General features: G+C 32.7%; 1 protein-coding gene and 1 pseudogene across 5 annotated transcripts in view; one reads left to right on the forward strand and one right to left on the reverse strand.

Moving 5' to 3' along the window:
* PDS5A (PDS5 cohesin associated factor A) overlaps positions 1 to 25,377 on the reverse strand; it is a 100,168-nt gene that overhangs the window by 54,093 nt on the left and 20,698 nt on the right. For all 5 annotated transcript variants that reach the window (XR_008529875.1, XM_054582072.1, XM_054582071.1 and 2 more), the window contains exons 3-11: positions 18,722 to 18,925; positions 17,780 to 17,866; positions 16,969 to 17,066; positions 15,601 to 15,727; positions 13,605 to 13,685; positions 12,605 to 12,745; positions 8,316 to 8,431; positions 2,850 to 2,944; positions 1,797 to 1,942 (exon numbers count right to left, since the gene is read on the reverse strand). Coding sequence is in view for 4 of the 5 variants with exons in the window: in XM_054582072.1 (XP_054438047.1) it covers positions 1,797 to 1,942; positions 2,850 to 2,944; positions 8,316 to 8,431; positions 12,605 to 12,745; positions 13,605 to 13,685; positions 15,601 to 15,727; positions 16,969 to 17,066; positions 17,780 to 17,866; positions 18,722 to 18,925 (1,095 nt within the window). In the remaining variant the exon portion in view is untranslated. The remainder of the gene's footprint in view (positions 1 to 1,796; positions 1,943 to 2,849; positions 2,945 to 8,315; positions 8,432 to 12,604; positions 12,746 to 13,604; positions 13,686 to 15,600; positions 15,728 to 16,968; positions 17,067 to 17,779; positions 17,867 to 18,721; positions 18,926 to 25,377) is intronic.
* On the forward strand, positions 17,993 to 18,625 carry LOC129077442 (40S ribosomal protein S7-like; annotated as a pseudogene).

The raw sequence follows: 25,377 nt of genomic DNA on the forward strand, positions 1-25,377 counted from the left end.
AAAAGTATTTGGCTAAGTTTTAAAGGCAACTAAAGGTAAAATAAAGTGTGTAATTCACTCTGTAAAAAAAAAAGGAATGATTTATCTTAGTTATATCCCTTTTGATGTTAGCTCAGGACAAGAGCAAAATTTAGTACCAAAATCCTAGAATAACTAAGTTGGAGAGCACCTTAGTGATCATTTTAAGTGAACTTCCTCGCTTTATAAATTAAAAGGGTGAATGATTTATCTAGGCACATCTTTGTTAGTGAAAGAATGTTTGGACTTCCAGAGTTTGCGATGGTTTACCAGTTGGAAAGAAAAGTGGTAGGAGGAGGATGGACAGAAAAAGAGACTACAAAAATGCAGAGTTAGAACCATCGTAGTAAGATGTAATAAAAGCAATAACCAAAAGAGATATTTGTCTTAATAACAAATCAGAAAATACTATCTTTGTTTTTTTAAGTTAATACTCCCTTATAAAATTTTTGTATCATTTTCTCATTTATAGGCTATTTAGTGGATGGAATGAAACTTTGTTGCCATATAAAGGTAACAGATGGCTTTTGACAATTCTTACATGAAACTAAATAATTCAAGCAGTAAAACCTAAGATTAAGTGCTGTCCCTACAGTTTATAGAGAAAGCAAATTTCAGAAAGGCTATACCCAAGGTCATTTAATTTATTACACCTAAAATGGCTAGTAAGTGCTATTATGACCCTATCATATCACGCAGTCTCAGGAAGATTCATTCGTTTGCTCTTTTTGAAACTTTAAACCTTGACAGAAATAGGAGTGAAATGTTTCTAAAAAGTGGAAATAACACAAATAGCAATACCTTAAACTAGGTGTGTGTGGGCTGTGGGGTGAGTCAATTACCAACTAACCACTAGAGAAAGTATCATTTATTTAAATTAAAGTCAAGGGGGAAAACTTCAAATTCAGAATTACTGATATAGCTGAACAAGTTAAACAGTGTCCATAATACAAAACTGCCTCTTGACTATTTTAAAAGAACTTAAAGAATACCTCTTGCTTTATTTCATAACCAAGAAATATCATCCTTCTACCAGCGAAATTAGAGGTAACCTATTAGATTTGGGAGAAGAGCAGGTTTTCAAATATGCCCTAAATAAAATAGCACAGTGCAAAGGCAACCTTTGTTAAAGTTGTTAATAATAGCATGTCTAATCAGTCTGCACTGCATGACTATCTTATGCTTATAAATGACACTGTGCCTTAACAATTGCTATTGCTGTTCTTAATACAACTTTCCCCTGTCAACCCACATTTTTAACTGCTTCCACATGGAGGAAATCACATGAAAAGAATAAATAAACATACAACTATCATTTCTGCCCTCAGATTGGCGTAGCAATATGAAAACATCACTGTCATAGGAGATACTCTTTTAATTTAATGAATGAGAGAGCCACCTAAGTTATAAAATAAGTCATTTTTGAAAATGCTAACTATAGGTAATAAATATAGATGATCAACCACTACTCTTTTGAAACTCATCATATAAGTGAAAAGGCAAAACAAAACTTTAATTTAGCTATTTTTTTTAAAAAAGGTAAGCTAGGTAAGCTAGAAGTCAAATCCATGCCTAAGATCTGAAAAGCTACAGAATTCAATGTATTCATTTATAAAGATAATTTAAAAACACAGAAATACAAATTACTAGCTCTTTATCTGGCATTGTATTAATCTGATTTTTATACAAAAAGCTTTAAATAGAAAATAATTTCTGTTGCACTTAGCAAACAATTTAAACAAAGCAATTACAAAAGAATAAGATTTCTCAGAGTTTACCCGTTTATCCAGTGTTCTTTCCCTTACAAAGCCAAGTAGCTGATCATTTACTAAGGCAAGGTCTCTTTTGGCAGCTGTTATTATGGTAACAATGACATCATGACGAATAGCTTCTTCTGGATCATGTGATCTAACCTTCAAATATTCTGTAATAAAAGGAAAAAAACAAGATAAATGTTAGCTACGATATCTGTCATGTTCAGAATCACAGAACAGACTAATACTTTAAGCTTTTGTCCATACTGAAATCATGTTTGTAAAATGTGGCATGAATTAAAATAATTTTATCTTTGAGGCAGCAATGCCCTATATAATAACAAAATAAACTATACCATAGAATTTATTACTGTGCAGTCATTATCTTAATGAATAATGTACTTTACATCAACTATTCTAGGAAAGTCAAGTCACTATGTAATACCTGATTAAACAGATCATAATTTAAGTTACAATACAAATTAAAAGACTTAAAAGTAAAACAGTAAAAATGCTTATAGCTAGTTTGCTGATAGGTGTATATCTGCATATAATACAATATAAAATAGAGAATTAACATTCTATGACCTTTAAAATATTCCTAAATATTTACAATACAAACAAAATCAAAGCAAAAATGGTACTTCTTTTTTGGTGAACAGCATTTTGATAGAAGCCATCTGTTTGCTACTACCAAATAAGTAGGTTCAAATGCTCTATGTTCAAGTGAAGAATGAGAAATTCCAGTATAGTCCAGAAGATAATCACTTTCCTACTTATTATTTGATGTGTTACCATGTTTAACTACCATGTACTCAGAATGATTTCAGAAGATATAAGAGCCTACTTCCTTAAACTATGTTTCCCAAAAAATTCTAAAGGGCTACAATATTAAGATTTCAAATGTAATGTTTATTGTATAAACATGAAATCATTTACTATTCCATGGCTGACATACACCTAAAATAATATCAGAGTTAAAACCTAATTCAGAAATTGAAGTTAAGGTTAAAGGCTACATCTAAAATATATTTGTGTGATTACTTTTATATTTGTAATATAAACCTTCTACCTTACCTGTGAGATCCTTTGCTAAATCGGGGTGATTCATTAAACAGTGACTGGCAAATTTCACACTTTCCAATCTCACAGGAACGTGAATGTCATTAAATCTACATAAAAAAAAATTGCTAAATATTAGTTGTAAGGCAAAACAATTATTTTCAAATAAGGTATATATATATCTAACATTATGTAAATGCCTGTAAACAAGTTACTGATTAGAAAATGTGACTATAATGACAGTTAACATGTTATGAAGAAAAAATATAAAGTAAATTGATACATTTCACAAAAAATTTTGAAAAAATAGTGTTTACCATGCTAAAATGAACAAAAAATAGTCTAAACACAACTCTTAACCCAGACTACCAACTTTGTAGAGACAAAAATTTAAGAGCTTAAAATTACACTACAAAGCAAACAAACAAAAATAGTTCAACACACACAAAATATACCTGAAAACATTTTATACCAGGAAAATACTACAGGGGCAGAGGCAGAAAGTACATCATATATATACATGAGGCAGGGCCAGAAGTTCAAAAATGAGTCCCTGAAATGCATGCAAGCATGTGTCATGCTGCCTTAACGACAAAGTTTCAATATGGCTAGGACCAACATTAAAATGCTCTTGTAAAAGTATAAGATACTGTAAAAATTCAATACATATAAAATACCACATGTGAATTTAAAACTGCATATATAATAAGGATAAGCTGAGCAATTCCCAAATGTAGAATAACTATTGGGCAGTCTGAAAAAACACTTATAAATAATGTGATTTTATTTTTTTAAAAGATTTTATTTTTAGAGAGAGGGGAAGGGAGGGAGTAAGAGAGGGAGAAAAACATTAATGTGAGAGAGAAACATTAATCAGTTAATTCTTGTTAAGTGGCTAGACCAGGGACTGACCCCACAACCCAGGAATGTGCCCTAACTGGGGATTCAAACCAGCAAACTTTTGCTTTGCAGGATGACGCACAGCCACCTAAGCCATACCAGTCAGGGCATAAATAATGTGATTTTAAATACCAAGAGATATTTTTATTTTTGAAGTGATCTGAAAAATAATCAATTAAACTAAAATTATTTAATAAATGTTTTAATGTCCATGGCCTTCTACTTTCTTATCCAGAGATAATCACCATATTTTAATAAAATCTTGCATATAGGATTTATAATTTTCTAACTGCCAGAGAAAAAAATAAAATAGTGCCATTTATGATCAAGTAAATTACAAACCATTACAATATGTATTGCTAAACAGTTTAAAAAAAATACAGTAAAACAGACTGTTAATACTTCTTTGTTTCTATGAATCAGAGACCCATTGTTGAAGATAGTAGTGAATCTGAAACTGTGAAGAAGGTTCTTATGGTTGATTTAGTTTTCACAAGGAACCCAGGTAAAAAAATGGATTCTTGAATTTTTATTTAAATGTTTTGCTATAAATACTGTCAATCACAGGAAGGAATCACTCCTCTGTATATTGACAAGTACAGTTACTTCATTTCTTTCTATTCTAAATTCTTAGAATTCAAGTTTAATTATTCAAATATTAGTTATTTCTGCTAAGACCTTCAAAACAGCCTGTTCTGAGCAAATAACTTAAGGTGTCATTATGTCAGTGCTCAAAATTTCTCAGATTTGACATACATATTTAAAATTTGCATTTACTGATTTTAGAGAAAGTGAAAGGGAGAGAAACAGGGAGCGGGGAGAGGAAAAAATATAAGACAATTTGTTCCACTTATTTATGCATTCATTGGTTGATTCTTTTTAAAAAAAGTTTATTTTATTGATTATGCTATTTGTTGTCTTGATTTTTTCACCCTTTCCCCCTGCCCCCACTCCCTCAGGCAATCACCCTACCATTGTTCATGTCCATGGGTCATGTGTGTAAGTTCTTTGGCTACTCTATTTCCTATACTGTACTTTACATCCCCATGGCTATTCTGTAACTACCTATTTGTACTTCATAATCCCTTCACTTCTTCACCCTTTCCCCCATACCCCTCCCATCTGGCAACCATCAAAATGTTCTTCATTTCTATGATTCTGTCTTTTTCTTATTTGCTTAGTTTGATTTTTAGATTCAATTGTTCATAGATATGTATTTATTGACATTTTATTGATCACAGTTTTGATCTTTTTCTTAAATAAGTCCCTTTAACACTTCATATAATAATGGTTTGGTGATGGTGAACTTTTTTTTTTTTGCCTGGGAAGCTCTTTATCTGTCTTTTTATCTAAGTGATAGCTTTGCTGGGTAGAGCAATCTTGGCTGTAGGTCCCTGCTTTTCATGACTTTGAATATTTCTTGCCAATCCCTTCTAGCCTTCAAAGCTTTTTTTGAGAAATCAGCTGACAGTCTTATGGGAGCTCCCCTGTAGGTAACTACGTTTTTCTCGCTGCTTTTAAGATTCTTTCTTTATCTTTAACCCTTGGCATTTTAATTATGATGTGTCTTAGAGTAGGCCTCTTTGCATCCATCTTTTTTGGGACTCTCTGTGCTTCCTGGACTTGCATGTCTATTTCCTTCACCAAATTAGGAAAGTTTTCATCATTTTTCCAAATACATTTCCAATTCTTGCTCTTACTCTTCTTCTGGCACCTCTATGATGCACGTATTGGACTGCTTGAGGTTGTCCCAGAGGCTGCTTACTGTCCTCATTTCTTTTGGGTTCTTTTTTCTTCTCTTGTTTTGATTGGTTGTTTTTGCTTCCTTATGTTCCAAATCATTGATTTGAATCTCGGCTTCATCCACTCTACTAGTGTTTCCCTGTAAATTGTTCTTTATTTCAATTGGTGAACCCTTCATTTCTGACTGGATCTTTTTTATGCTACTGAGGTCCTCACTAAGTTCCTTGAGCATCCATATAACTACTGTTTTGAACTCTGCATCTGATAGATTGCTTATCTTCATTTCGTTTACCTCTTTTTCTTGAGTTTTGATCTTTTCTTTCATTTGGGCCATGTTCCCTTGTCTCTTTGTTCTGGCAGCCTCCCTGTGTTTGTTTCTATGTATTAGGTAGAACTGCTTTGATTCCATGTCTTGGCAGTGTTGCCTAATGTTAGGAGGTGTCCTGTAGGGTCCAATGGCACAGCTTCTCCTATCGCCCAAGCCGGGTACTCGAGGTGTACCCTTCTTGTGGGCTGAGTACACCCTCCTCTGTGGTTGAGGCTTGATTACTGTTGGTAGATCAATGGGAAGGATCTAACCAGATCAATCAGCTGCAAGGACTGGCTGTGACCACTGACTACCGCCCTCTACCGTCCATGGAGGATCAGCTGTGCAGGGCAGGGTGATAATGCTCTGATGTGGTCTATAGCTAGGTGTGGTGGCCCTGGGGTTTCCCAGTGGTGCAGTGGTACCCTGGGTCACCCTGCCTGAGTTATAAAGCAATCTGAGATGGCTGCTACTTGTGCTGGTGTTGGAGATTCCCAAGTGAAGCCAAGTTGTGAACCTAGGCTGGCTGCTGCTAGTGCAAGGCCTTGGTCTCACTTAGGCCAGCTGTTGCTTGTTTGAGAGGATGTAGGAAGTTGCAGAGCATACGCCAAGACCAGCCATTCATATGGGAAAAGCAGCCTGGATGGGCACCTAAGTCAGGTGGGGCGGAGTCTCAGGGGTTCTCCAGGGCAGGGCAAACAGTGTCAGCCAGGTTGACGGAGTCTCAGATATGGTACCAGCTTGCCGGCTGTGGGGTGAGGATTCAAACAAGGGACAATAGCCTCTGCTTGCCTCATGCCAACCACTTCAGTTTCTCCCTGGATGCCACTGTTGCTTTTCAAGCTGCTCTCCCATTGTTGGTGCTCAGAGGAAGTAAGCCTGAGTAGGTGAGTCCATGTGTGGGTTCTTTAAGAGGAAATGCTTGGGGCTCTAGCAGTTTTTTCCACCGACTCAATCCCCACTGGTTTTTGCAGCCAGAAATTGTGAGGATTTATCTTCCTGGCACTGGAACCCTATACTCGGGGGTATGTTGTGGGGCTGGGACTCCTTGCTCCCACTCCCTCCAGAATTTTTGTCCATTACACGTGGGTGTGGGACCAGCCTGTTCCGCATCTTTGCCCCTCCTACCAGTCTGAATGGATGTGGTTTCTTTAATTCTGGAGTTGTCAGACTTCCATTCAACTCTATTTGTGATGGCTCAGAGAGATGGTTGTTCTATATTTTATTTGTAATTTGATGTGGTTGTAGGAACAGGCAAGCCATGTCAGCCTACACCCCCATCTTGGTTGATTGTTGTATGTGCCCTGAATGGGGATCAAACCCACAACTTGGGCATATTGTGTTGATGTTCTAACCAACTGAGCTACCTGGCCAGGGCTGTTTGTTATATATATATTTTTTAATTTTTAAAAAGATTTTACTTATTTATTTTTAGTGAGAGGAGAAGGGAAAGAGAAAGGGAAAGAAACATCAATTGTTGCCTCTTGCACTTGCCCCAGTGGGGTACTGGGCTATAACCCAGGAATGTGTCCCACCAGGAATCAAACCAGTGACCTTTCGCCGTGTGGAAGGGCCCCCAACCAACTGAGCCATACCAGTCAAAGCTGTTTGTTATATTTTAATATTTAACTTAAGATTATTATAAAGAGTATTATGTTGAATTTACTTTAAGAAAATTTCTGAGCCCATTTTTCTGAATCAACTGAATTAAACAATAATAAATCTCAAATATTATCCAAAATACTAATGGTAAAAATCAACTTTTCAATCAATGTTTGAGGTGAAGAAAATCAATATGTACAGGGAATGGAAGGAGGAATTTAATTCATTTCATAGATTTTTTTCCAACCTAACCATGAAGTTGATAGAATATAATAACTCTAAGTTCTTGTGAAGGAAGATAAAATCTATTTGAGTGGAAAGGAATGATATTTTCAATTTCAAAATCATAATATCAAATTAGTTCAAAACACATCATGCAATTAGATATGTGATACATCTAAAAGATAAGCACTAGTAAATAAACAGTTGGACTAAAAAATGGCATGGGCATGTCTTCAATTTATGATTTATTTTTAAAAATATTAAGACTTTGGCCCTGGCCAGGTAGCTCAGTTGGTTAGAATGTATTTCCAAAATGCCAAGGTTGCAGATTCGATCTCAAGTCATGGCACACACAAGAAGCAACCAATGAATGCATAAATAAATGAAACGATGAATTGATGGAAGTGATGTTTTTCTCTCTCTCTCTTAAATCAATAAATAAAAATCTCAAGATTTTGAACATTTTTAGACGTTACTTATTTATTCTAATGACATTATTTATCACAAAGATTAAAAAGATGTGGGTAATAAGCTTTCTCCCAAAAAAATCTGTCTCATAATTTATTTTCCATGAAAGACAGCAACACAAGATACTAAAGAAATAAACTTATCAATTAAAGTTTAGTATTCATGGTTTTAATCAAGTGGACCATATTGACTGTCCTCAAAAATATTAAAAAATCCATAAAATTGTTATGTTCTCTTACCGTCCAAGGAAACACTGCCAAAGAGGACGATTCTGTGTTGCCAAATCAGAATCTTTAGAACCAAACAATTTAGCTAAAAGTCGGACAACAGCTAATCGCTCTTCTCCATCATTGCTCTAAGAGAAAAGAGAAAATAACTGAATACTGCAAATTCATCAGATCACAGGAAATAAAATGAAACATTCCTGAGAATCTACAATTTCCTATTCTGCTTATAATGAGACTTTAAAATACATGCTCTCTTTTACTATGTAGAAATTGATTTGATTGTATGTTAGGTGATCTGGCTCTTTACTCTTACTCAAACCTTCCTAAAATGCTAATTTATGCCTACTTCACTGCTTGTTTGCAGTTAACACAGACGTTAACTAGAAGTATGAAGTATGAAGTATGAAGTATGTAGAAGTATGAGGGTGATCATTCCATTCTAACATTCCCTAATATTCCTAGAAAAAAATTCTGTGAAAGGCAAAGCTGCCAATAATTCCCACCCCAATAAGCCTTCTTTACAAAAAACCTGTCCCATAATTTGAGCTCCAATATAATCCGATATCAATTAAAGTTTTGATATGTGAATTTCATTTATTTTTTATTGTTGACACTATTACAGATGACCCCCACTTTCCCCTTCTTTGACCCCTTAATCAAGGGACCCCTACTGACTGCAGAACAAGACACAGAAGAATGTCAAAATTTAGGAAAACTAATTTTAATTGAAGAGCAAGAATGTTCAAGAATGTTAAGAGGATCTAAAAATGAACTGAATACTACAAAAAAGGAAAACTTGAAAGTTGTTTTTGATGAGGGCCTCCTATTTTCTTATCTCGAATCAACATGAGTTAAGAATTTTCTGTTCCAGTTTCACTACTGATGCCTTAAATTGTTATGAAACCATACGGTGGGTGAAACTTTTTAACAAAATTAAATATTCCTAGGAAAATAAAGGCAATGGAAGGCAACTAGAAACTAAAAGCAAATGCTGATTTGAAGTGTTCAAATATAGTGTTTAAAGTAATACTAGAGATATAATAAACAAATATTCATGGGAAAAGACAGTAAGTTAAAAAAGAAAAAGAACTCATAGACATGGACAATGATGTGGTGATTGCAGGGGTGGAGGTGGGTGTGTGGAGGTAGAAGAAGGTACAGGGGTGACAAATAGTAATGGAAAAAAGGATACAATAAAAAATGAACTATTAAAATAAAAGACCAAGGCACATAGTTTTTTCCTAATGAATATGTTAACTTTCAGGAATAGGGATTTTTATAGGTAAAATAGGCACATGCATCAAATATGTAAAAACAAAAACTTTATCAAGCTTTAACACTTATAATTGCAAAATGACTTTTCTTCAGCAAAGTTTTTCTCAAGTGAGATGATGATGCAGTTTAGTATTGCCTTTGAGTAAGTGCTATTAACTAGCCAACATGACTTATTTTTTTTTTTAAAGAAATCACTCTCTCCCTTAAATGTCAAACCCTAGAATAAGGGGAAATTTTATTCTACTTGCAAGTGACTACTTTAGTAGCTTAGTGATTATTTCAAATGATGTGACATTTCACATCTATATATTTAACTACTTTATAGATGTGATAATGTTTACACAGATGAAATAAAAATAAGTGAGAACTCATCCATACTGTTTGTTTATTTTTAAATATTTTACTGTTTATGCTATGACAGCTGTCCCACTTATCCCCTCTTTGCTCCCTTCCGCCAGCATACCTCGCTCCCTCAGGCGGTCCCCACTACCACCACTGTTTAAAATTTTAAATAAATTCCTTGAGAGAGGCCAGAATATGATTATAGTAATGGTAAGTTTTTTGGTACAAAAATAATTATGCAATTATGTATGGCTATACTATTACTCTGTCGCAAAGTGTAAAATTAAGATATTATACAACATATTGTTTAAATATATATAGCTTAATAATTAAAACTGGATAAAAATAAAAGATTCTGCATCAATCATTTATTAGTGACTTTCTAAAAAGAAAAAAACCAATAAAACTCGAAAGGCTATTCTTAGATTTTATTTTTTTTTCATCCACTATTATTATTTCTAATTGCAAAATAAGTGAGTCAGAATAATTCTCTGAAAATTTTTACTCCAACAAAAATAAGGCAATTGTAAGTGTTATAATGTTTTTAAATTTGGGGGACAGAGGTAAAAGTCTGTCTCTCTTTCTCTCGGCATGCCATGAAAAATGTCTTAAATGTAAATGTGGTAAATTTCACATTTTACTAGACTAGAGCCAAGGTTGTTACGTAGCACAACTCCAGGGGAGCCCTGAAAATTCTGAGAATAGCACTTCGTGGGCCTATGCAGTGGACAGTGTATACATTTGCATGCAGTGGTCCAGTACAGAGTAAAATCAAACAAATTGTGACCTATGACTCTTAACTATTAAAAGCTGTAGCAATATGATTCAGAAATGTAACTACAGAATAATCACCACAGTCATAAAAACTTCCTAGGCTACCTGCTTAGGACATACCAGTAACTCAAAAAGGGGCACCCTAATTATATATAGATAGTACCTAAACTACTCTGAATCTCAGTTTCTTCATTCGTGATGAGAAAAGTAATACTGGTACAGTCTAGGGTTTGCAGTCAGGAGCAAATAAGAATACAGGTGATGGCACCTGTTGTAAGACAATAAACAAATATTCCATTATTACTACTATTTAGATACAACATTAATTCAGTATAAAGTTAAAAAAGACGTGAAATATCTAGGAACATAGAAAAACAAAAATCAAGATATAACATTAACTCACTACAGTGTTAATTTTTATAAAGGAATTAATAAATTTATAAAAATTCTTGTTCATGTACCTTTAAAGTATACCTATGAAATCAAATTGTAGCAATGAAGAGAAGGTATAAAATAAAGGAGTAATTGGAGAATGTGGTAAAATGAAAAACTCACAAGTCATTTAAGAAGGTGCTACTGCTTAGTTTTAGTCATTTTGTTTTCATGTGGAAACAAGGACCTAATGTCTCAAAAGAAAAAGCATACATCTGAACTTATAAACAAAATTTGACTTTTAAACTTATTGACCCATTCAATGTTAGTAACTAAAGAGAGGAGGGTCCCTGTATAAGATTTTAAAATAAAATCTATCAAATAAAATCTCTTTTCAGGCTGTTAACCTATTGTTAACACATCTGCTTTAGATTAAATGAACATACTAAAGAATGGGGTATGAACAACAACTAGAGCTTAGCTTCGTTTATATTAAGTCCATATTCGGAAATCTAAAAGTTTAGTTTCTAAATCCTTCCCACCATCTATCATGGCAATCTTGTTTAAGGATTAAAGAGGCTTGACTTTTCATATTCACACTCTATGAATAGAATGAAGAAAATATTTTAATGCTTTATACCTAGACATAATTTGGAACGGAAACATCTTAAGGCTATAGTTAAAATAAACTCTTGATAAACAAATAAGACCATGTTCTCTGTATAACATTTCTCACACAACAGAGTTCCTTAGAAGCCTTCTACCAATTTCCTTTATACTAATAACAAATGCTTATAATAAAGACAGGTGGAATAATTTTTAATTATCTATACATGTTTTAAGAGTCTAAAATACAAAGTTCTAATCCCAAATCTATTTTAACTGTGTAACTAGGCAAAATATTTCTTCTTATATTTACCTTAAAAACAACAATAAAAAAAAACTGTAATATTGGTCCTAATTATACCATAGCTTGATTTAAGGATCAAATAAAATATTGAATATAAAAAGCTTTTCTTCAGAAAGTTCAGAATATTAAGCAAACATAAGGTGTTATCTTCTGTAAGCCAGGAGAGGGGATCAGGTGTCAAGTTTTTCATATTTTTTTGAGGAGTTATAAATTTCTTGTTTAGTTATAAAAAAATACACTCCCAAGTCATACCATAAAACTTTCATCGTTGGTCTATACTATGAAAGGGTCATATAGGTGTAATGAAGACCCTATGAGCACTCAGTTTGAAAACTTTTGATGTTCTAAAACATATATAATAATAAATATCATTTAATAACAACATGTATAGTAAGTTTCTGATATGCTATAAGTTCTATTTCTTTCATTGTGTTTATCAGATATTTAACAACTAGCTATATTATAATTTTGCAATGTAAATTCTGACCCATATGAGATACTGCTTTATTCAAATGATTTAAAAATGTATACCTTAACTCATATTTTATTCTTTCATAGCTAAAGAAAAACTGTCACATATATTTTTTTTTGAAAGCTTAAAGGCCTTAAAAATTATAGTCAGTCCTACCTTCAGTTTGAATTCAAGCTGTGGCATGACAGATAATAATAAATGAGGATCTATAGCAAAAAGTTCCTGAATCAGGTCAAACACGTGTTCTGACAAATCACTTACTGACGATCTTCCCAGCACCAGGACTTGATTAAAAAACTATAGGAGATATTAAAACAAAAATAAAATATCCATTTCATTTGAAAATCTGGATAGGTTTTTAAATAAACATGTGTTTAAAAAACTATATAATTAGGCATTACACATAAAACTGAAGGGGATGAAACAGATGTTTCAATTAATATATGATATGATAGTTACCAAAAGAGATGAAATAAACTTCTAGACATCAAACTATGAATGTTACATGGAGGAGAAAGGTAAAAAAGAATTTGGTTGTTGGCTTTCTTTCAAATTAAGATATTTCTAGGAATCTTGACTTTCATTAAACAAAAACAATTTAGATAGTTTATGTAATTCATCACAGAGAATTTTATAGGAAATTTTCTAATAGAGAAAAATGCTTGTCTTAATCTATTATATTTTTATTGGAGTGTAACCAATTTTTCCATGACTTTAGTCATGAAGAGTATTTAAAGGTGGGGATGATTTAAAAAAAAAATATTCACAGGAAGTCAAGTACATTTTGACTTGGAGGACAAAGAAAGAAAATTTGATGCTATAAAAGCTAACTGATAATTTAAAAGAATGTTAGGAAAAGACAGAGACTACCAAGAAGACAAATTAAATGACACCTCCACTCCCTGCCAACACACATATACGCTCAGAAAAAAGTATTAAATTTAAAAATGCTAAAGAGGCAGTTGTATACAATTGACAGAGCATATATTTTTCTGATAGTATCATCAAATGATATTTCTTTTGCTCTTCAAAAGTATGTTCTAAATAAATGAAGCTACTTATAGGCTAAATAAACATACACTGAAAGATTCTAATAAATTAGTACATGGATTAAGAATTACACAACTATGGAATAAAAACAGGCAGAAATACATACGTTGGCAATGCATGCCTCAATAGTCTGGACTGTCCTTTTCAACAGGACTTTTGCAAGGTCAAATGACTGTTTATTTAAGTTCTGAAACAATAAAAATACGCAAAGTTCCAAATGATTTGGTGAATTTACCATAGCACCATTAGAACACTAGTCTTCAAATCTACAAGCAAAAAATACAATGGAATCCCATTCAAGGTTTTACCCAATATACTCTAGTCAAGTGGTCTTAAATGCAGAATTTGGAAATAACACAACTATGAATCAAAAACTAAAATAATATGCCAGTTAGCCAAAACCCCAACCCTATATCAAGTTTAGTTTTACTAAACTCAAAATCGACCCAAAGCTTTTTGGTTTTTTTAACCAAATAGAATCGGCAATTATACCCATGCATCCTACACACGCGCACGCCCCCGTACCCCAACCCGCAATCTCAGTGTTATTGTCTGATCAACATGTTCTCTGAGAGAGGTAGACATGGAAAGCTTTCCAAGTAAAACTGTCAATTAATTATATTTTGAAATGCTGAATACTGTTTGCTCTTCAAGATTTCCAATGCACTTTAACATATTAAAGGGTCTAAAAAAGAGTAGAAAATATACATGTTTAATTTTTACAAAATTAATGAAAATGAATTCTTGTTTTGGAGAGTACCTGTTAACATCTATATACTTTGAAGTTTGGGACCAAATGGAGATTCATTCACCATCATTTTGCACTTCTCCCAAAAAGAGACTAGGAAGCCCTATACTTTAGGTCAGTAGTCAGCAAACTTTGTATGTCAAGAGCAATGTGGTAAACATTTTAGGCTTTGTGAGCCACATAGTCAATGCTGCAACTACCCAACTCTGTTGCTATAGTGTAAAAGCAGCCATAGACAAAATAAAAAAGAAATGAACATAGCTGTGCTCAAATAAAACTTTATTTGCACCAATAGGCAGTAAACCAGAATTCTGACCCTAGTTTCAAGCTTTTATTCTACTGGGAAAGGGATAAGATTAGCTCAATATTAAGGTTACCTTTCTATTTCTTGAATAGGTATTTAATTTCCCACTCATAAAAATACTAACTAGAATATAAACACCAAATGCACTATCTATTCCTCTCAAAGTTTTCTTTCTCTTATTTTGCCTGACATATATTATACCCCTTTGCCATACTCTCAAAATTTTGACCAATTGCAGATTCATTTGAATCAATAAAATGCAAACAATATCTGGAGACTCAGAGAGTCAAGAGAGGAAGAATTTATAATTAATTACATCTAACATCTGAAAATAGGTCACTGAACCATTAGAGAAAAAGAGCAGGAGAGTAAATTATCAATAGTAGGGTAGGCATGAGTATAGCCCCGTGGTGGAGCTTGTGGGAAGCTAAAATCCTTCAGTTCCTAAGGAGGATCTAGAAGAGCAAAAGAGAAAAAGGAAATGGGGAGGAATATATAGCTCCTAATCAATCTTTCTCCTTAACATTAACCACAGTTAATGTTAGTAACTAATGGTAATTAACTAATGGTAGTAACTGGTTAACATTAAACATAGTTCCTGCTTCTGCCCAAATCTTTTTCTGAAAGTGCTTAAGAAAAATGTAGGGTATGGGTTCTGATAAGAAATACAAATTCCTATGTTCTGCATCTATGTTACAAAGGAGAAAATACATTTTCTTTTTTTAAAAAACAAAACAAAACAAAATGCAACAAATTAACCAAGACAGTACTCTAACCCCTTATAATTGATATGAGTGGTGAATTTGAAACACTTTTAATTTTCCAGGAAATGGGTGGCACTTAATGAAGATGCCCCACAATGTAATATGTTAATCAATGTATCTTCCAAAAACAATAGCTACAAGACTGATGCGTGTTACTCCATTTTGTTCAGGCTGAAGAGTAATAGTAGGAATAATTATATAGGATTTCAAATGGTGAAGAATAATTATTTTTCATATGTGTTATTACCTTTACATATTAACCTTTAATATTTTCATATATACAGACCTTATGTGCAGGAATGAGGTTAATAAGAATGGAGTCCAATAATTCTTGAGTAACTCCATCACCTTCCATGATGATAGAACTCATCAAATCTAGCATGTGCATTTGTACTTTCTTATTGTGGCTATTGCTGAAAAAGGAAACAGAAGAAAAGGAAAAAAAAATCCAGGCATACAAAAAGAATATTAAACTTCCCAGTTTAAAACAACTTTGTCAGATGTGTAAGTATTTTCAGTTGAGGGAACCATGCGAATAATGGCAAAGAAATTGTGTCTGCTCTCTTTACTTTCTCCTCCTGCTGACTATTAAATTAGCTATTAGGTATTGTTGTAAAGTACTTTATAAAAATCAAGACCTTACATAATTAGGATTTGAGCAGTAAGTTAAATTCAAAAACAAAAATGTCAACTCAAAAGAAAGACCGTCACTGCATACATGGGCCTAGATTTTAAAACATGATAAAAATTTAAATACCAAAATACAACAACAACAAAAAGACAAGATAATGAAGGGAGACAGTTTTTCATCCTTTTTATCCTTTCAGATATTAATACATTCTCCAAAATAAAAATATAAACACACAAAAAAGCCTAAAGCTTTACATGTAACTTATGCTACATACATTTGCCACTAGAAGTTTTAGTTCACCAGTACTAAAAATCAAAAGTCTGATAGAAAATGCTTACTAGAACTTATGACTAGAAGGTTCTAATAATGTCATCCTGATATCTCTCAAAGAATTTCTAACAAACAAATAAAAATCAACAAGGTATAAAGCCACGAATCAGTTTTGGTCCTGCTTCCTTAGACAGCTAAGAGTCAATTGCAGTCCTCAATAAATATGTCTACTGCTGATACAAACTTATCTAAAAAGACCTGTTATAACTTGTAGAACATCTAGGTTTCTCTCCTTATAACTGCATCTTAATTGAAGACTTGACCTTTCCATTTCACACTTGTCAGAATATATATGCAAAGATAAGTCAAGAGAAATTTTATAATTTAGTTATACTGCTATAGATACAGGAAAGTTTAAATCAAGACCAAATTAAATTTTAATATAATTTATGTGTCTCTCACCTATAATTAAAAGAAAAATTAATGTGAAATAATGTATAATAGACCTGCTGGGTACTTAGTGGTAAAATGCAAAAATGAACATTTTTAAAACTGGTGGGAAAATAATCATGTCATTAGATACACAGTTTTCTGTAACTTTTAGAAAAACATTACTTTTGCATGCCTCCCAAAATATTTTCATATTAAATCTTCTAAGAAAAATATTTCCTTGTAACTTTAAAAGATCTTAGTGTATAAGATCTTAGCACAAGAAGAAGAGACACACAGAAATGTTTAAAAAAAATAACTTACTTGATCACTGAGAAGAGAGTCCTAAAAAGCTGAATAAAAATTTCATTGCAATCTTCCAAATCGAAGCAGATGTTATATGATTTAACCCAAGCTAAATTCTTAAAATAAAAAAATAAAAATTATTTACACACACAGAATAGTTATACAAAATCAAATTCATTAATAAATTTAAGTTTTTAGAATTAAAAAATCTAATTAAAGCTTATAAAAGTGCAACATATAAAATTACAATTGTTAAAAGTAATCACGCACTCTGATCTTTAAAAAGACATGTATCTGTTGGCATTAACCTTGTCTAATTGAAAAATACTATTTTGTTAGACATATATAACATACAAAATATAAAAAGCAGTGAAAATTAATTTAACTTAATCATTTTGATTTAGAAAAGAATAAAAACAAAAGGATGAAAATAAAGTTTCAAATAACGTAAGTTTTCCCAGTGGAATATACTTTATCTTTTCAGGATACGAGAAGCAAAAAGTAAATAAAAACCATTTATTAAGTGAGCTTCATATAAAACAAAATGATTCATTTTACATTATAAAGTTACTATGAAGCATTTTCAAGCCCTGGATGGTGTGGCTCAGTGGATTGAGCACTGGCCTGTGAACCAGAAGTTCACAGGTTTGATTCCTGGTGAGGGCAAATGCCTGGGTTGCAGGCCAGGTTCCAGTTGCCTAGATGTTACTGATGTTTCTGTCCCTCTCTTTCCCCCTCCCTTCCCCTCTCTCTAAAAGTAAATAAATAAAATCTTTAAAAAAGAAGAATTTTCTAGAGTGATTTTTTTAAATAAAAAAATTTTTTTTACCTCTAATAAATAAAAGTATCTATTAAATTGTGGACTCTTTGTATCCTCCAAACCTTTTAATTGTCTGGTAATAAACAAAAATATGTCCTGTTAAAAAAATGATAAAATATATTAATTTAGACACAAATACTTATTCTTTCACAGTATACTAATATTTACATACATACATTTTCTCTTACAAACTACAATAAAAGAAAATTCTCCTTTAGCCAAATGATTGGAACTGGCCTATTCAAAGTAACTGGAAAAGAACAAATCATATAAAATTACATTCTTTAAAAGCAAAAATAAAGAACGGGATTTCATGAGCTCTCACTAGAACTATATCTGTTCTCTGGCTGGTGCTCACCAAGGAGAAGGCCACATTCAGTTTGAGCATCAAGATCATGAAGCACAACAGTGAAAAGCCAGAAGAGTTTGATTCTACCAGCTCCCAGGCTCTGTTGGAGTTGGAGATGAACTTGGACTTCAAGGCCCAGCTACAGGAGCTGAACATTACAATGGCCAAGGATACTGAGTTGGTGGTGGTTAGAAAGCTATTACAGCTTTTGTTCTAGTTCCTCAACTGGTCTTTCCAGAAAATCCAAGAGTGGCTAGTAAATGGGTTGGAGAAAAAGTTCAGTGGGAAGCACATTGTCTTTATTGCTCAGAAAAGAATTCTGACTAAGCCAATTAGAAAAAGCTGGACAAAGAATAAGCAAAAGCATCCCAGGAGCTATACACTCTGACAACCTTGCATAAAGTAATCCTGGAGGACTTGCTTTTCCCAAAATTGTGGACAAGAAAATCCACACGAAACTGGACGGCAGCTGGCTCATAAAAGTTCATTTGTTTTGCAATTTATGATATAATCTTATGACAAGATGAATAATATGAAAGCTATGTTCCTAAGGGCAATATAACCCATAAAAGTAAACCAACTTTGTAAATATTGTTATTTACCTTAAGTTTATCGTGGGATGTATATGGAGCTTCTGGGGCATAGATTCGAAAGATGTCAGCCAAACAACATGCTACAAGGAGACGCACATCTTTATTGGGATTCCTGAGGAAAAATTCAGATGCAAGATGCAACGCTAGTGGAAGATACTGCTGTTTTTCATCTTCTGAGTCCTGATCCATATCCATAAAAGTTTTTACTACCATCTGTAAAAATGTATACAAGAAAAATATAATCAACTGCTGATATTCAGAAGTCAGTGGAGGGGATATATATATATATATATATATTTTAAAGTTATCATTATAACACAAATGAGTAGTCAATTAGTATCAGAGGATTCACAATCAATTTTTGTAAATAATAAGAACTTGGGTAAAGACATAAGCATAAACAATTATAAATTTTTGGGTTACTCACAGACACATCACCTGTATTTGTCCCAGATTTATGAAGAACCTAAGACTCTCATTATTCATTTTATATCGAGCCCAGGTAAAAAGTTTTTGGCATTACATGCACAACCAAATTCATTTGATATTTTGCAATATCACTGATTATGTTTCTTTCATATTTTATTATCAAAGATGCCTTCACATTTAGGCCCCTTAAAACTGCTATTTTATTCACAATAGAAAGCCATGTTTAAGTATTTTTATGTAGTTGTATTTCTGTTTAAAAGCTTTAATTATAAAATAACCTGTTGTTGTTAAAAAGTTACAAAATTAACAAATGCACATTCCAGAATGACTCTAAAGTGCAAAAAGTATAATTTTAAAAATCTATAATTTCTCAACCAGTATTTTATTTTGCTGGTTTGTTTTCTCTGTAAAGATGCAAATAACCATACTGTAATTCTTTATTCATTTATCAAATCATGGTTATTCCCTCAAATCATGGTTATTCCCTCAAATCATGATTATTCCCTCATGCCTTCAAATTTCTTTAAATAAATCAGATTTTACCTAACCAGTCATCATTGTCAAACACTGAATTTATACATCTTTTTCTATTTTGCCAAGACTTTTTACCATAAGGGTTGAATTTTATCAAATATTTTCTGTCCCCATTAAAGTGATCATTTTCCCACTAATTCTGTTAATACCTTTGTCATAATACTTTGTGAATTGCCAGATAGTGATTTGCTATTATATAAGATGGGGCAAAAGTAGGTTTATAGTTGTTTACATGGGGAAAATACAATAATAAATAATAGTACAAGAATAAACTGTTTCACACACAATTTAAACCTATTATAAACCTTTCCCCACCCTGTATTATTTCAATTTTTACACTTATATTCATGAAAGACATTTAAATATAGTTTCAGTTAAAAGGTAGCAATAAAGGAATGCCTTACTAACAAGGTTGATATATCCATAAAAGCTAGCTTAGCATAACTTTCAAGTCATTAGAAACATCTTACCAAATATTGTGAAAGAGAGCAAGTTCAGTGGGATATGAGAGATGAAGTGAAATGGGCAAACTGTACTCCTAAATGCCACAAATAATGAGTTTAACATTTTATTATGTAGGATACTGGAGTCAACAAAAAGATGTGGGTTTTTTTTTGTCAGTTGAGAAGATGGAAGATGTGTATTTGTCATCTATTGCTATGGAACAAAATACCCCCAAACAATAATAAACATTTATTTACCACAAAATTCCTGTGGAAAAGGAATTGGAGAGTGGCTTAGCTGGGTGGTTGTAGCTTGATATTGTATAATCAGTCAAGGTTATACAGTTATCTGAAGCATGATTTGTTGAATTATGAATGAAATGACTAGTTCAGACAATCTCTACATAAATACTAATCTTTCAACAAAAAAAATCCATCCCTCCTGGGTAAAAACATGTAACTTTTGGAGTTCAATAAGCCTTACGATTTTTATATTAAATAGTGGTTCACTCACTAAGTATACACACATGGACTGCCAGATAAGAATAAGCACTGAAATGTTTGCCAAAATATACTCCTTTCTAGTTTCATATAATTATTTGTAACATAAATTATTTTATCTAATATACATTTGAGGTGAAACCTGAGAGAAGCAGATAAGGCAGGGAGGGGCACAATTAATGCATAAGCCACTAGAACTACAAAATTTAAAAGTTTACATAATATACATTCTAATTATGGAGTCCAACACATTGTGCAACTTTTGACCTAGAGCTCCAATATCAAGCAACTTATTGACAAATTCATCATATTATTATTGTCTTTTAATTGCACATAGATTGTAAATTCCTTTTAAGAAAACTCTACTACACTTAAGAGCCCAGACTGCTAATTTCAAGTGAGTTAGCTTCATAATGAATACAGTCGATAAAACTACATCCCATTGTTCTCGCATCTAGTTTAAGGCCCTTCCTTACCTCATACATGATTTTAGTCTCCTTTATTCTCAAAATCAAACACAGTCCTTCTAAGTTACTCTTAAAGATTTTATTTATTTATTTTCAGAGAGAAGGGAAAGGAGGGAGAAAGAGAGGGAGAGAAACATCAATATGTGACAGAAACGTCAATTCTATTAGTTGCCTCTTGCATGTCCCCAACTGGGGACCTGTCCTGCAACCCAGGCGTGTGGCCTGACAGGGAACTGAACCAGCAACCTTTCGGTTTGCAGGCCAGTGCTCAATCCACTGAGCCACACCAGCCAGGGCTAAGTTACTTTTAAAAACATCTATTTTAAGTTTACACCAATTCAAACAATGATTTCCCACTGCCTAGTACCTTGTGACATTTAAAACATCATATCAATTTATAACTTTACCTTTTATGGCTATACATATGTATGTATGTATATACAGGATGGGGTAAAAGTAGGTTTACAATTATTTGTATAGAAAATAATAATAAATAATAATACAAGAATAAATTGTTTTATGTACTCACAACTGTAAACCTATTTTTATCCCATCTGAATACATGTGTATAGATTTATATGTAAATATAAAATGTTACATTAATTTTAATTCTTTAGTCAAATTGGTTTGTTCATTATCTTCCAAAAATATCCTGAGTATCTTTACAGCTCTGCACAGGAAAAAAAAAGAACTCCTAGAGAAAACTCCAACACTTCCTGAAGAAATATGTTTACGTGAATATGTCCTATAACTGCTTCTACCCCTCACTATACTTTTCACCTCAAGCATACACTGAAATCTTACTTGTCCTTAAAGTTTCTGCCCAAACTCTATTTCCTCTTCTTGAAAACCTACTTGATCATCCTAGTCTTCATGAAAGATCACTGACTCCTTTGAAATGATAACACTGAAGCAATTACAAAGCAATTATGTCAGTGTCTCCTTGCTGTGGTGTGGTTATTAGTATAAAAATCATGTGTCCTCAAGAAGACTGTGATCTCATATGAGCTATGGGCCAAGTCTGACATATTCTACATGTCTTATAAAGTAAGATATAAGTGCATGACATTTTATGAAGTAATGAAACGTTAGTTTACTTTTTGACATGCTCTTGACTTTAGTGGTTGACCAAGCCTGAGAACAAAACTCTCTGAAATTCTGACTTGTTAGCTATGCAATAAGTATACATTTCAAGACTAGTGCTAATATTAAGATAAAACAAAAAATTAAAATAGGACTGCCATATGATCCAGCAATTCAACTTCTGGGTATTTATCTGAAAACAAAAACACTAACTCAAAAAAGATACATGCATTCCCCATGTTCATTGCAGCATTATTTATAGTAGCCAAGATATGGAAACAACACAAGTCAAAATTTGTGAGAATCTGTATGTGTGTACACGCACACCTCCCCGCCCCCCAATTTCTTTATCCATTTATGTGTTGATGGACACTTATGTTGTTTCCATGCCTTGGCTATTATAAATAATGCTGCATATGTATGTGTGTATGCACACACACACTGAATATATACATACACATACTGAATTATTTTTATTCAGCTATAAAAATAATGAAATCTTGCTACTTGCAGTAATATGGATAAACCTGGAGGGCATTATGCTAAGTGAAATAAGCCAGACAGAGAAGACAAATACTATACTGTATGATCTTTCTTATATGTGGAATCTTAAAAACAAAACACCAAGCTCATAGATACAGAGAACAGGCTGGTGGTTGACAGAGGCTGACAGAGGAGGGTGAAGGGTAGAAGAAATGAGTGAACTTTTTGTCATTTCTTTTTTTGTTTAAATAAATTGAATAATTTATAATTTTCAAAAAAGAAACATAGAAATCCTTACCAAGAGAAACAACAACAACAAAGCATCAACATAGATACTTCATTCAATATGGGAAAAGTTCAGTATCATATTTTTCTAATAAACCACTAGAGACTACTTGAAAATTTAATTTGCCCTGCTACTAACATAGTTAGTCAAGGTTAGTATCCTTTAATAAAGCAAGGTTATTATTTCATATCTAAGTTGTATGGTATGGAAAATTTAGATGACACACATTCACTATCTTCTTCCTGAACTCCAAACCCAATTCTATACTAAAGGTTCATTCTATCAGCCCCAAACCATTTAATAAGCATATGCTATATATCTATACTTTTAATAATTCCTGAAAGTATCTAAGAGGAAATGTTTTACTCTATTCATTTCTATCTTAGAGATAACCAGTAGTAGTAGGGTTCTAAATATAACCTGAATACTGACTCCAACAGAGACAATCATAGAAGCTGTTTTTAGTTTCAAGAGAAATTCCTAGGATCCCAAAATATTATGGGTAGTCTTAAAGCTTCATCGTCTAGAACCTGCACTGAGGCTTCAGAGCCTTTGACTTTCGGTTTTAACATAACCTTAGATGTTCTCTAACTTGGGTACTAGTGAGGTAGACAGACAAAATGAGTGAAGGCAACACAACTTAAACCAATGAATTATTCTACAGTTTGATCCTCATACAACAGAGAAGATTTTCAATTCAGAAACCATATTTTTAATAAGTGAAGTATTTATAATAGTACTTATAGCTATAATTTACTCAGTTCTATGTACCAAGTAATGTTTCAAGTAATTTAAATGTATATACTATTAATTTATCTAATACAATGATTTCTTGTGGGGGATTATTAACATCCCCATTTAACAGATGATGAGACTCAGGATAAGTAGTTTACTCATAGGCATAAAAATTCAAATATAGGTGGTATGGTAATTACTCTTAGCACTCTTAACCTATATTATATATAGTATAGCATAATAGGACAAGTAGTAATGCAAAATGACTAGAGATAATTTTTTAAAAATAGAGAAGAGCTATGTATTATATAAAAAGCCCACCTTTCTCACAATGTATTATACTTGAAGACAATGATAGAGAATTCAGATGGAAGCACATGGCAGCTCAATAGATGTCCTTAATATATTAATTTAACTAAGTGTTCCAGCTTTCCTTTTCCTTGATAAAGGTGGGTCCTACTCTTAAAATGATTAATCATCATTACTTAAGATCTTTACTAAAATATGCAATGAAAAGCAGTTGGCTTTTCTTAAGGTTAAATGAATTAGAATTTGGAAAAAAAGAAAAAAAGAAAAAATGGGGCTTAAGCAGACAAGTTTATGTACGTGGGGAAAAAACAGATGGAATTAATTATGGCACAAGCAGTGAGAGCCAGTGGATAAGCAATAGTAGGCCCAGGGAAATTCCCCAGGGGCAAGATAAAAAGGGGATGATGGGAAAGAGTAGACAGTGACAGAGAAGTGAAACTGGGCAAAGGTTCCCTAAATCAGTTGCCAGAAAATACTTCTGCCCAAAATAACTTAGAGACAGCTAGAGAAAGGAAAAACCAAAAGTTGGTTCTTTGAAAACATCAACAAAATGAATAAATCTTTAGCTAAATTGACCAAGAAAAAGAAAGACTCAAATGACCAGATTCAGAAATGAAAGAGGGAGTATTACTACTGACCTGAAAAGGATTATAAAGGAAAACTACAGACACAAAGAAAAGCCCAGGCCCAGATTTAATTCAGATTTACTGTTAAATACTGCGCATTTCAAGGATACCAATTTTCCCCAAACTTTTCCAAAAGTAAAAGATAATAATGAAATACTTCCAATTCATTCTATGAGGCCAATATTCACCTGTTTCCAAAACTAGACTAAGCTATTACAAGAAAATTATGGAATAGTATATCTTATGTATATGGATGCAAAAATCTTCAATAAAATACTAGCAAACCAAATCCAGTAACATACAAAAAGAATGATATACTATGGTCGAGTAGGATTTATGTCAAGAATGCCAGGTTGGTTTAACACTAGAAAATCAATTAATGTAATATACATATTAACAAAAAAAAAAATCACTTGATCTTAATAGATGTAGAAAAAGCATTCTACAAAATCCAACACCCTTTGATGAAAAAAATACTCAAGAAACTTGGAATAGAAGGTAAATTTCTCAACATGATACAGGGCATTTGTGAAAAATCCACGGCCAACATAATACGTAATGGTGGAAGACTGGATCTTTTCCACTAAGATTAGGAACAAGACTAGGGGTATCTGTTTTCACCTCTTCTATTTAACATAATACTGAAGGTTCTAGCCAGGGCAATTGGGTATATAAAGACATAAAAGTCATACAGATCAGAAAAGAAGTTATCTCTATTCACAGATTACATGATCTCCTAAGGAATATATTAAAGTCAATTAGCATTAGT

This window comes from Pteronotus mesoamericanus, unplaced genomic scaffold (genome assembly GCF_021234165.1).
Source record: "Pteronotus mesoamericanus isolate MK-2021 breed Mesoamerican mustached bat unplaced genomic scaffold, CSHL_Meso_final contig_68, whole genome shotgun sequence".
In the NCBI taxonomy this organism is placed as follows: Eukaryota; Metazoa; Chordata; class Mammalia; order Chiroptera; family Mormoopidae; genus Pteronotus; species Pteronotus mesoamericanus.